The sequence below is a fragment of the Uranotaenia lowii genome, chromosome 2 (genome assembly GCF_029784155.1).
Source record: "Uranotaenia lowii strain MFRU-FL chromosome 2, ASM2978415v1, whole genome shotgun sequence".
NCBI classification, from domain to species: Eukaryota; Metazoa; Arthropoda; class Insecta; order Diptera; family Culicidae; genus Uranotaenia; species Uranotaenia lowii.
The window spans coordinates 95767060-95779751 of NC_073692.1; the positions used below are offsets into that span (position 1 = coordinate 95767060).

Here is a 12692-nt window from a genome sequence, read left to right on the forward strand (position 1 = left end):
TGAAAAATTCAAAAATCTCGTTTTATGTATCATTTGATTCTTCAGTATTATGCGTCCAATTGAATGAAGAATGAAATTCAATACATTATAGATTAATAATCATTGCTTGCTAAAGTTTAGATTACTAGGAAAAAAATCTGTGACTCTACCAATACAAATCAATAATAATGTGATTTTGTAGCCTTCATTGAAAATTCCTAACAGATAATACAGAAACATTCCTTTTTAACAGGGAAATTAGCTCAAGTACACTTTTGAAGTTTCGAAACACAAATAAATAAATCAACGGTGATTAACACTTAATCAAAAATTAAAAATTAAAAAACCGTTACTGAAACCTAGTTCAAAATTTGTGTGCTTTTGATAATTTTTGGCTGCAGGCTTGAAATTTTTATTGTGTTTTAAGACTCAAAGGTTTACCTTTTTTTATGAAAACATACAAGTTAATTAGCAAAAACTACTGCTTCTAGTTTGAAAAGCTGTCAAACTTTAATTTTTAATTCTCAATTCTTAGTTTTGGAAAATTGGATTTCAAAAAAACCCATTGTTTATTGATTAAGCTTTCCAAGTTTTCTTCTGAAAAAGAGCTGAAAAAACAACACACGAGAACCAAGGCACATCAGCGGCGTTCAAATCTTATCTAACAATTCTTAAAAGTGCCTGTGAGTTTATTTCGCTAGAAACAAAGTTGAGAAATTAGAATTTTGTTGAAATTGCGAATAATCCAGGAAAAAGCGGGGCTTTTTCCTCGATATTAGGGAAACCGGACCGGACCGAGCATTCCTCTTTTTTTTCTTGAAAGTCTAGGCTTGCCTGTTTAAACCCGAGCAATCTGGAATGCTAATAAGGTATCTTTATTCAGATACATCTAAAATTTCGTTTTAAATTCTTATAAGTAGGTAACGATTTAGGTGGGTTTCCCAATGTTTTTGTTGTTGTACTTGTAATTTTTTTCCGAAATGGTTGATTAATTCTAACACCTTTTTGAAAATTCCAACTGATCAAGAATTATAGAGGGCAAAAGAGTTATTGCGAGTGCTTAAAATATAAAATTAGATGAGGGTTACGTTGTTGGATAACAAAACAGAGGCTATTTAAGAATTACTTCTTTTTTGTAAATGATTAACTCTGATTCTTCTGATTTTCAAGTTTTGTGATCGAGTGATTCAAAAATATACACAAAATTTTGGAAAAAAAAAACAATTTTGCTTTTAGTTTTTGTTGTTTTAAGTTATTCTTTGCATTTAGAGTTCATGAAAAATTAAACCTTGATTTCAATGCTGATGCTTCAAAAACATTGAAAAGCAAACAAATTCTTAATAAAATTCCAAAATTTTAGTTGCCAGCAAAATTGAACTTTTTGATCTATGCCTTGTGGATTTATTCACCTTTTAAATTTATCATAGCTTTTAAAAAAATTATTTTTGACCTCAAAGTTTTCAGCTTAAGGATAACGCTCAATTCTACGCGGTTATTAATTAAAACTCGAGCTGTTAAAAATGGTGAATTATTTAAAAAATAATAAACATTTCTTTAAGTTGCTCTTTTAACCTGGCTATTTATCAATACCAAAAATAACGGTTTTAAAAGGACGTAAAATCGATATTCGGTATTAGAAAATTACTTCTGTTATACACGTTAACGATTGTTTACAAGAGAATTAAAGGGCGGTTAAGAAACGATTTTACAACCATCCGAATCATGACAATTTAGATAAGGTTAAGTTTTCTTCTTGTCGCTTTTCATTGTTGTAATTTTTACATTTATCTCTCCAAATCTGATCTTGGAAAAATAATGTTTTTAACTTTTAAAATTTTATTTACAGATTTTAGAAAATTGTTGTCAAAACTTTTTTTTCAAAGACTGAAGGCAACCTGCCTATCATATACCCGAATCTCCTTTATAGAAGAAAAAAAAATCTCAAAAATCTAAAACTCAAGATCTTACAAGAGAGGGGGGGAGGGGGTTAAGGTTTGTTGAAAATCTTACTATTTCTTACAAAGGAGAGGAGTCTGAAAATTCAAAATTCGTGTAAACGGTTTTATTGAATGGCCCCTTAGCTGATGAAAAGAACATTTGACCGTTAAAAAGCATCAACAATGTCAGGGAATGCATAAGAACATGTATTCATTATCATCCCATAGGACTAAGACTATGGGGTTAATATGAACACTTATCTCCAAATCGATGGCACTCGTTCAGAATTATCTCGTGTTCATAATTACCCCACTAAGCCCTACTAAATTTAAAGGCCTTGGTATTAGGGTCTTTTTGGGCATTGAAAAAGTTTGAAATGTTTTGCAATGCTACTACCTTAAATTTTGAATAATACCGTATAGATAATGTTTCGTATGCCCGGGGATTCCTTATAAAAGGAACGTCAGATTCCCCATTCCCGCTAAAATGGTCGGAAAATGGACACTCTAGCTTGAATGAAGGGTATTTTTGAAGAGATTATAAGCTTAATTAATTGTAATGCGCTCACCTTTGCTCTCTCACGATAAAATTAAAGTCCGATTATTCAAATTTTCAATAAATTGGAACAAATTCAATGAAAGCTTGATTGCAACAAACTTGCTTTCAACCAAATTGCACAAAACAGAAAATAGAATTATTTTAGATCGAAAATTTGAAAAAAAAAATCTTATTTCAATTCAAAAGGTCATATATTTCTCATCTTTTTTTCGATAGTTTGAATTTTCGAAGAATGTATCAAATTTTTCAATAAAATATCTTAAACTTTATGCATTATACTAGCTGACCCGGTGTGCTTTGCTACACCTTTCAAAATCAAATGATATTTTCATAAATTATTCAAATTTTTATTGTTTTATTGGCATTATTTTAAATCAAATTATAACATATCCGCAGCTGGAGCTGGAGTTTCGAATTGCAACAAACAGATAACTTGAACTAATATTCTGAATCTTGCTCTATAAATTTGTGTTAATGATCTGATAATTTTAATCTGTCTGAAGGGTCTCAAATTGATCGTACGCAAACAATCTAACTTTTATAATATGGTTGTTTTTTTATATGTTCTGAATTTATGCTAAAAAAGTGATAAGAGAGCCCCCTCCCCTGTCCTTTCCTTCACCCCCTGCTGAATTGAGGTCCTGATCTTTAATAATCATACCCATTTTTTCGTTCCCAAAAATTCTCTTATATCAAATATAGTTCCATTGGTTGATAAGTTTTTAAGTTTTACAACAAAATGTATATGGAGCCTCCTTCTTTCTTCCCCTCTCTACATTGTAAAGCGTAATGGTCTATAACAATCGTAGAAACATATAATTTTCCATATGAAATTTTGTCTATTTCTCGGATTTTATTAAAAAAAAAAAGTTAAATGTAAGCTTCCTCTTCGCTTCCTATATTCTCAATTCCATCATTGTTTCCAGGAATCCAGGAATTGTTTCACAAACAAAAAGTAGTTTTGTACTCAAATACTTGTACTCAAATACTTTTTGATGCCAAATTTGGTATCATTATCTCGATCAATTCTCGAGCTATGCAAAAAAATTGTATGGAATCCCCGCTTTCCCCCTTAATATCTTTCCACTGAAAAAGATGGGACTTCAATTTATGATAGAAACATTTCTCGTATCCAAATACCATCATATGCCAAATATGGTTCAATTTGCTCGATCGACTCTCCAGTCATACTGAAAATTGTAAGGGAGACCTCTCCTCCCCCTTTTCATCCGCCTCTTTCAAGGAGTGAGAAGCATTTCTCGTACCCAATAGACTGCTCCAAATTTGTATGGGAAATTCAAAACCTATAAAATGTTATGCGCTGCAGGCTAAAATTGATCCTTGGCCTAGTACAAGATCTCATGCCAAATTTGGGCGAGATCGGATCACGGGAAGGGGTCGCTCAACGAGCCTGAAGTTTGTATGGGATTTTGAGACATTTTGTTCGGGAGAAACATGAAAAACCAGTTTTTCATCAATAACTTTGGTTTCCGTCGGCCGATTTCTTTCAAAAATGATTTTTCTTGAAGCCTAAATTTTGAAAAATATTTCATCCGAAGACTGAATTTCAATTAGATTTAAGATAAGAAAGTTATTAGGCTCCCAAAATGGGCTAACTTTTTTAAGGATGGTATTCATCACTGTCAATGAGTCGAGGCGGTCGAACATATTGACGCCTCATTAACAGCGCTGAATACCACCGTTAAAAAAGTTAGCCCATTTTTGAAGCCTAATAACTTTTTTATCTTAACTCCTATCGAAATGCAGTCTTCGGATGAAATATTTTTCATAGTTTAGGCTTTAAGAAAACCCGTTTTTGAAAGAAATCGGCCGACGGACCAAACCAAAGTTATTGATGAAAAACTGGTTTTTCATGTTTCTCCCGAACAAAATGTCTCAAAATCCCATACAAACTTCAGGCTCGTTGAGCGACCCCTTCCCGTGATCCGATCTCGCCCAAATTTGGCATGAGATCTTGTACTAGGCCAAGGATCAATTTTAGCCTGCAGCGCATAACTTTTTCAAAAGTCGGGTCATTTGAGGCACTCTAGTACCCAAGTATCGTTCCATGCCAAATTTGGTTCCATTTGCTGTTTTAGTTCTTGAGTTATGCAGTGAAATTGTATGAAACTCCCCTCCCTCTTTCCCTTCCCCCCGCTGGAAGAAGGAAGGGGTCTCAAACAATCATTAGAACATGTCACGTTCCCAAATACCCGCCCATGCCTAATTTGGTTCCATTTGCTTAATTAGTTTTCGAGTTATGTGAAAAATTATAAAAGAGACCCCCTCCCCCCTTCATATCTTCCTACTGGAAAGAGGGATGGGTCTCAAAAAATCATAGAAATATTTTTCGTATCCAAATTCCTTCCCATGCCAAATTTGGTTCCATTTGCTTTATTAGTTTTTGAGTTATGTAAAAAAATATGAAAGAGGCCCCCTTCCTCCTTTGTATCTCCCTACTGCAAAGAGGGAGAAGGAAGGAGGAAGGGTCTCAAATGATCATTGAAATATTTTTCGTATCCAAATACCTTCCCGTGCCAAATTTGGTTCCAATATCTTGATTAGTTTTCGAGTTATATGAAAAATTGTAAGGTTGCCCTCCTCTCCCCTTCCTATCACCGAACTGAAAGGAGGGAGGGGTACCTTATATTCATAGAAATATTCCTCGTTCCCAAATACCACCCCATGCCCAATTTGGTACCATTTGCTTGATGGGTTTTCGAGTTATGCTAAAAATTTACTTTTGATTGCGAAGCCCCTCCCTCCCTTCATGAGAGAGGGAGGGATCTCAAACCATAATAGGAACCTTCCCCGGCCTCCAATACCCCCACCTGCCAAGTTTCACACAAATCGGTTCAGTAGTTTCCGAGTCTATAGGGAACAGACAGACAGACAGACAGACAGACAGACAGACAGACAGACAGACAGAAATTCATTTTTATATATATAGATTACAAGATGAATTCGATATTTGTTCCGGCCTCATTGCATATGTCTTAAAATTAAACTAGAACTAAAAAAACCCAACATTTTAAAATAATTTTTATTTTTTTCCTATATCCTGATGCTCATCTTTCATTCAGTGCGTGTTTACTATTTCGTCCGACCAAAGTCAAACCTGGGAAATGCACAGGAAGAAAATTCCTGTCGCGTGAACTGTCAAGAGCACCATTCAGGCGAAAGGGGGAAAGTGGAAAACTGATCAATAAAACATTCCACCTCGTGTTATCAGTTCCTTTTCGATTTCCCTTCTCCGTTTTCCCCAGCAAATGGCAAGGATGTGTTCAACGTCTGTCAGTGAAATGCTCGGATTCCACGAGACGAGGAGAGAGACCCATCATCTGAGGGAAATCAATTCACCTTGCATTGTTATTATCCGTTTTTGGTTTTAGACAGGGACGGAGCACACATAGACGTCGAGGAAAATACTCACTTTAAAAACAGCACAAGTTGATTCCGAAGAGACCTTTTCCCCAGTAGAATGGCACTTTTCACCACCTTTCAGATTCCATACACAATCAGTGAAAATTTGCACCACACAGCTATACCAACATAGGAGACACACTTGCCAGCAGAAGTCACTTATCCCAAACTAATCTTTCACGCAAGTGAAAAAAGAATAATCATCTAGCACATTTTCACAGCATTGGAGCAACATTTGTCGTCTGCTGAACCCCTCACGAGAAATTAAAATAATAAGAAACCAAATCTTCCCATTCACCTTCAGCTTTTTCCTATTTCGTTTGAATCTTCTTCCAATTTTCCCCCTTTCACACACCAAAGAAAAAGGAAAATATAATCACGAGCCGTGAAAAACGCACACGACCACCGGACACGAGAAAGGTGGAAAATCCAATCGAACCGAACCGCAGTCAGAAGGTGACTGAGAAGAACACACAACACACCACACTTGCTCGATGTGTGTGGCTGTGGTGATTAGTGAAGTGAGCATGGCGCGTGAGAGCATGTGATTCCGTGAATTTCGGTGAGCTATGTTTCGTGAGCCAGAATGAAGGAAAAACATCCTCGAACAAACGGTGCACTTGTTTTGAGAATGGAAGGGACGAAAAACTGAGGGAGGCGCGGGGGAAAGTGAGTTTTTTCTCATTCGTTGGAAGCATAAATATTTGCATACTTCTCAGCCGTTGAAGTGAGCAGTGGTGAACATTGAGCATAAAGTGGTGAGTACTGGTTGGTTTTGCGCATGAGCGCGCTAGGCTGGTTTGCTGCTATTACCCACTAGGTGGTGCTTGAAAGCTAACATTAGTAACGCCAAATGTTCATGGTGGCAGTAATTGTAAGCAAGTTGAGCAGTGGGCCAACAGAGCGTTGCAAAAATTAATTAGATTTTGTTTCTTTTAGGGACCAAGAATTTTATTTATGAATCGAAATTAAAGAAATTAAATTTTCCAATTGAAAATATCAATATAGATGGACTTTCAATCGGCCACCGTTTCATAAATTTATGATTTGAATCTTTCAACCTTATTCCAATTAGATATCTAAATAAGCGTCACGTGAAGATGGAAATAGTGATGATTACTACTTAATGTTTTTAATGACATTATTAAAAAATAAAATTGTGGTTTTCTTTGATTGATATTTTTCGGTGATTTACGACGATAAATATAACTGCTGTTTTTTACGTTTCGGCTTACTGAATTTCAGCCATCCTCAGAAAAAACTTGTTTTGCCGCGTGTTTCCTTTACGGCCGTCGTACGATATTTCAATCGTACGACGGCCGTAAAGGAAACACGCGGCAAAACAAGTTTTTTCTGAGGATGGCTGAAATTCAGTAAGCCGAAACGTAAAAAACAGCAGTTATATTTATCGTCGTAAATCACCGAAAAATATCAATCAAAGAAAACCACAAGAAAGTGCGGTGATCAAAACCAAAAAAAAAAAAATTGCGAATTTCCTTATTTCAAAAACCATTGAATGAATGAAAAAAGTTTTGCAAGTTTTGCAAAAATAATAGTAATAGGTTCTTTTGGAAGCCCTCAATACGATCTAAAGTCTGACAATAAATTTTAACAAAAAAAATTTTTGCTATTTTTTTCTTGAATTTGGTTGAATAATTTCTGGGTTTTGACAAAATTTGCTTGGATATTGCCCAGATTTTTGTACTCAATTTTGATATCAAATTCCCGAATTTAGCCAGTTTTTTTTATTAAAAATTACCCGGATTTGTTCAGGTGGAAAAATTCTGGTAGCCTTATTCTAAAGGCAATTCATTCTATTCATTTTATATTAAATTCAGATTATCGTTATAGAATTTTAGGTTTATAATAACTTCAAAATAAGATAAATACCATATCTACTTTTATTTTAAATCACAATTCCAAATTCATTTTTTATCTTAAGCTTGCGCATGGATCAGTCATATTTGAAAATTTAGTAAAACCTCAAGACTTGAATTGCTAAATTGCGAGAGCGGGATGTAGGACACTAAAAATTTCATTCCTACCCCTGGTCAAACTGTGGAAAATTTGAAAATAGAACTAAGCTCAAACCAGTCCGAAGGTTTTCGATTCAAACGATCCATTCAAAATTATGTATAACCTTCATATTACAACATTAAATCCAAATTATTCATCTTCATGACCGCAACTGCTTATTAGACTGATTCGATTCGGGGTCATTTTTGAATTTCTGAAACCCTGGGGTCTTAAAAGCTTCGTTTTGGTTCATCCATGATTTTTTACAAAATTTTTAAGTAACGTTTACATGAGTAAATTTGAACTTTTATGTTTGTATGGGAAAGTTGAATATTTTGTACTGAAAAATCCATATCATTTTTCTTCTTCTGTGGAACCGAGCCTGCTAATGGTTTTGTGCCAATTAATAAATTCATTAAAGAAAATTTTCCGCTGATCAACTTTGTCGAAGACTGTTACCTCGTATCTTTATATTAGGCAAAAAAGTTATTAGTTGTTTAAGAGGGGCATGTTTTTTGGCATTGAAAAACTATAAATTCAATTGACATCCAGATTTGCCGGAAAAATTATCATTAAAATATACAGTTGACATCTCAAAAATAAAATAAAACACAATGCTTGATAAGACGTTCAGTTTTTTTTCCATATTCACAAAAAATTGTAAAATTTTCAGAGCAACTGTCTCGCACGTCGCTCCAAAATCGTTCCTTCCTTCTTGGGCCAAGAATTTTCAATAAACTGACGTTCATTGTATGCTTGAGATGAGTTAATAGTCTCTTGTGTTTAATGATTTTTAATATTCCTACCCAAATTTCAACAATGTTTTAAACTTCATACACCAACTGAATTTCAAATTAGAAGAGCTTTTGGGATGGTTAAAATTCTTAAGTTATCTTTGTCATTTTTGTGTCATTTTTTAATTCTTTTTTGTGTCATTTTGGTGTCATTTTGGTGTCATTTTGGTGTTATTTTGGTGTCATATTGATGTCATTTTGGTTTCATTTTGGTGTCATTTTTGTGTCAGTTTTGTGTCAGTTTTGTGTCATTTTTGTGTCATTTTTGGGTCATTTTTGGGTCATTTTTGTGTCAGTTTTGTGTCAGTTTTGTGTCATTTTTGTGTCATTTTTGTCATTTTTGTGTCATTTTTGTCTTTTTGTGTCATTTTTGTCATTTTTGTGTCATTTTTGTCTTTTTGTGTCATTTTTTGTGTCGGTTTTGTGTCATTTTTGTGTCATTTTTGTGTCATTTTTGTTTAATTTTTGTCTTTTTGTGTCATTTTTGAGTCATTTTTGTGCCATTTTTGAGTCATTTTTGTGTAATTTTTGTGTCATTTTTGTGTCATTTTTGTATCATTTTTGTGTCATTTTTGTGTCAGTTTTGTGTCAGTTTTGTGTCATTTTTGTGTCATTTTTGTGTCAGTTTTGTGTCATTTTTGTGTCATTTTTGGGTCATTTTTGGGTCATTTTTGTGTCAGTTTTGTGTAAGTTTTGTGTCAGTTTTGTGTCAGTTTTGTGTCATTTTTGTGTCATTCTAAGGTCATTTTTGGGTCATATTTGTGTCATTTTTGTCATTTTTGTCATTTTTGTGTCATTTTTTTGTCATTTTTATGTCATTTTTATGTCATTTTTATGTCATTTTTGTGTGATTTTTGTGTCATTTTTGTGTCTTTTTTGTGTCTTTTTTGTGTCATTTTTGTGTCATTTTTGTCATTTTTTGCCATTTTTGTCATTTTTGTCACTTATGTCATTTATGTCATTTTTGTCATTTTTGTCATTTTTGTCATTTTTGTCATTTTTGTCATTTTTGTCATTTTTGTCATTTTTGTCATTTTTGTCATTTTTGTCATTTTTGTCATTTTTGTCATTTTTGTCATTTTTGTCATTTTTGTCATTTTTGTCATTTTTGTCATTTTTGTCATTTTTGTCATTTTTGTCATTTTTGTCATTTTTGTCATTTTTGTCATTTTTGTCATTTTTGTCATTTTTGTCATTTTTGTCATTTTTGTCATTTTTGTCATTTTTGTCATTTTTGTCATTTTTGTCATTTTTGTCATTTTTGTCATTTTTGTCATTTTTGTCATTTTTGTCATTTTTGTCATTTTTGTCATTTTTGTCATTTTTGTCATTTTTGTCATTTTTGTCATTTTTGTCATTTTTGTCATTTTTGTCATTTTTGTCATTTTTGTCATTTTTGTCATTTTTGTCATTTTTGTCATTTTTGTCATTTTTGTCATTTTTGTCATTTTTGTCATTTTTGTCATTTTTGTCATTTTTGTCATTTTTGTCATTTTTGTCATTTTTGTCATTTTTGTCATTTTTGTCATTTTTGTCATTTTTGTCATTTTTGTCATTTTTGTCATTTTTGTCATTTTTGTCATTTTTGTCATTTTTGTCATTTTTGTCATTTTTGTCATTTTTGTCATTTTTGTCATTTTTGTCATTTTTGTCATTTTTGTCATTTTTGTCATTTTTGTCATTTTTGTCATTTTTGTCATTTTTGTCATTTTTGTCATTTTTGTCATTTTTGTCATTTTTGTCATTTTTGTCATTTTTGTCATTTTTGTCATTTTTGTCATTTTTGTCATTTTTGTCATTTTTGTCATTTTTGTCATTTTTGTCATTTTTGTCATTTTTGTCATTTTTGTCATTTTTGTCATTTTTGTCATTTTTGTCATTTTTGTCATTTTTGTCATTTTTGTCATTTTTGTCATTTTTGTCATTTTTGTCATTTTTGTCATTTTTGTCATTTTTGTCATTTTTGTCATTTTTGTCATTTTTGTCATTTTTGTCATTTTTGTCATTTTTGTCATTTTTGTCATTTTTGTCATTTTTGTCATTTTTGTCATTTTTGTCATTTTTGTCATTTTTGTCATTTTTGTCATTTTTGTCATTTTTGTCATTTTTGTCATTTTTGTCATTTTTGTCATTTTTGTCATTTTTGTCATTTTTGTCATTTTTGTCATTTTTGTCATTTTTGTCATTTTTGTCATTTTTGTCATTTTTGTCATTTTTGTCATTTTTGTCATTTTTGTCATTTTTGTCATTTTTGTCATTTTTGTCATTTTTGTCATTTTTGTCATTTTTGTCATTTTTGTCATTTTTGTCATTTTTGTCATTTTTGTCATTTTTGTCATTTTTGTCATTTTTGTCATTTTTGTCATTTTTGTCATTTTTGTCATTTTTGTCATTTTTGTCATTTTTGTCATTTTTGTCATTTTTGTCATTTTTGTCATTTTTGTCATTTTTGTCATTTTTGTCATTTTTGTCATTTTTGTCATTTTTGTCATTTTTGTCATTTTTGTCATTTTTGTCATTTTTGTCATTTTTGTCATTTTTGTCATTTTTGTCATTTTTGTCATTTTTGTCATTTTTGTCATTTTTGTCATTTTTGTCATTTTTGTCATTTTTGTCATTTTTGTCATTTTTGTCATTTTTGTCATTTTTGTCATTTTTGTCATTTTTGTCATTTTTGTCATTTTTGTCATTTTTGTCATTTTTGTCATTTTTGTCATTTTTGTCATTTTTGTCATTTTTGTCATTTTTGTCATTTTTGTCATTTTTGTCATTTTTGTCATTTTTGTCATTTTTGTCATTTTTGTCATTTTTGTCATTTTTGTCATTTTTGTCATTTTTGTCATTTTTGTCATTTTTGTCATTTTTGTCATTTTTGTCATTTTTGTCATTTTTGTCATTTTTGTCATTTTTGTCATTTTTGTCATTTTTGTCATTTTTGTCATTTTTGTCATTTTTGTCATTTTTGTCATTTTTGTCATTTTTGTCATTTTTGTCATTTTTGTCATTTTTGTCATTTTTGTCATTTTTGTCATTTTTGTCATTTTTGTCATTTTTGTCATTTTTGTCATTTTTGTCATTTTTGTCATTTTTGTCATTTTTGTCATTTTTGTCATTTTTGTCATTTTTGTCATTTTTGTGATTTTTGTCAGTTTTGTCAGTTTTGTCATTTTTGTCATTTTTGGTATTTTTGTGATTTTTGTGATTTTTGTCATTTTTGTCATTTCTGACAAATTATAATTTTTGAACCTCAACTCTTGACTACTTCATAATTGTTGTCTTCAACTTTATAATTTTTTTTTAATGTTCCGTCTTTATTTGGAATACTGGAAACAGTTGAGTTATTTTAGCTACGGCAACGGCATTTCTCCAAGTCTCTCGAACATCTTGGGAGACCTTCGAGAATTCTGAAGAACAGACAGCTTTGCAAATTTCAAATTTCTAGACGATTCTTCCTCCAATATACCCTGTTAGCATGACTGAATGAGAAAGATAATAAAGTATTAGGTAAATCCGCAAACGGTTCGTAAATTCTTGTCCCTTCCTTTCGGTTTGAAGAAGGTAATTGGGGATTAAAGATACAGGTAGCAAAAATGTGGATTTGACCTTCCGAGCAAGAAAATACACCTTGCAACAACATTCTTGAAATGAATTAGCCCTTTGCAGTTAGGTAACAACATTAGTGAGGTCCAGATGTGTTCCATGATTTTCGGTGCACAACCTTATATTTGAAAGAAATGGTAAGTTTATTTAAAATTTTTCTTGAGATCAAATGCTTAGAGATGTTTTTTTATGTTTCAGAATACGACAAAAACGTTATTGGTTGCCTTAGTATTGACAGTGTTCATAAATGCAGTGGTGAGCAAGCCTCTGTTCAGTTTTTTCGATCCTGAACCCTCGCCGGAATCGAGAGATGATGATGCGCAGGCAACTACCGATTTGATCAGACTAAGCGAGGAAGAATCCAGTTCATTGATTCGATACGAT

At 32.0% G+C, this 12692-nt stretch overlaps 1 protein-coding gene across 1 annotated transcript in view; it reads left to right on the forward strand.

Moving 5' to 3' along the window:
• Positions 1 to 12354: 12354 nt before the first annotated feature.
• LOC129749568 (uncharacterized) overlaps positions 12355 to 12692 on the forward strand; it is an 850-nt gene continuing 512 nt past the window's right edge. The window contains exons 1-2 of the mRNA XM_055744588.1: positions 12355 to 12445; positions 12507 to 12692. The exon at positions 12507 to 12692 is cut by the window's right edge and continues 40 nt beyond it. Coding sequence (XP_055600563.1) covers positions 12443 to 12445; positions 12507 to 12692 — 189 coding nt within the window. The 5' untranslated portion in view covers positions 12355 to 12442. The remainder of the gene's footprint in view (positions 12446 to 12506) is intronic.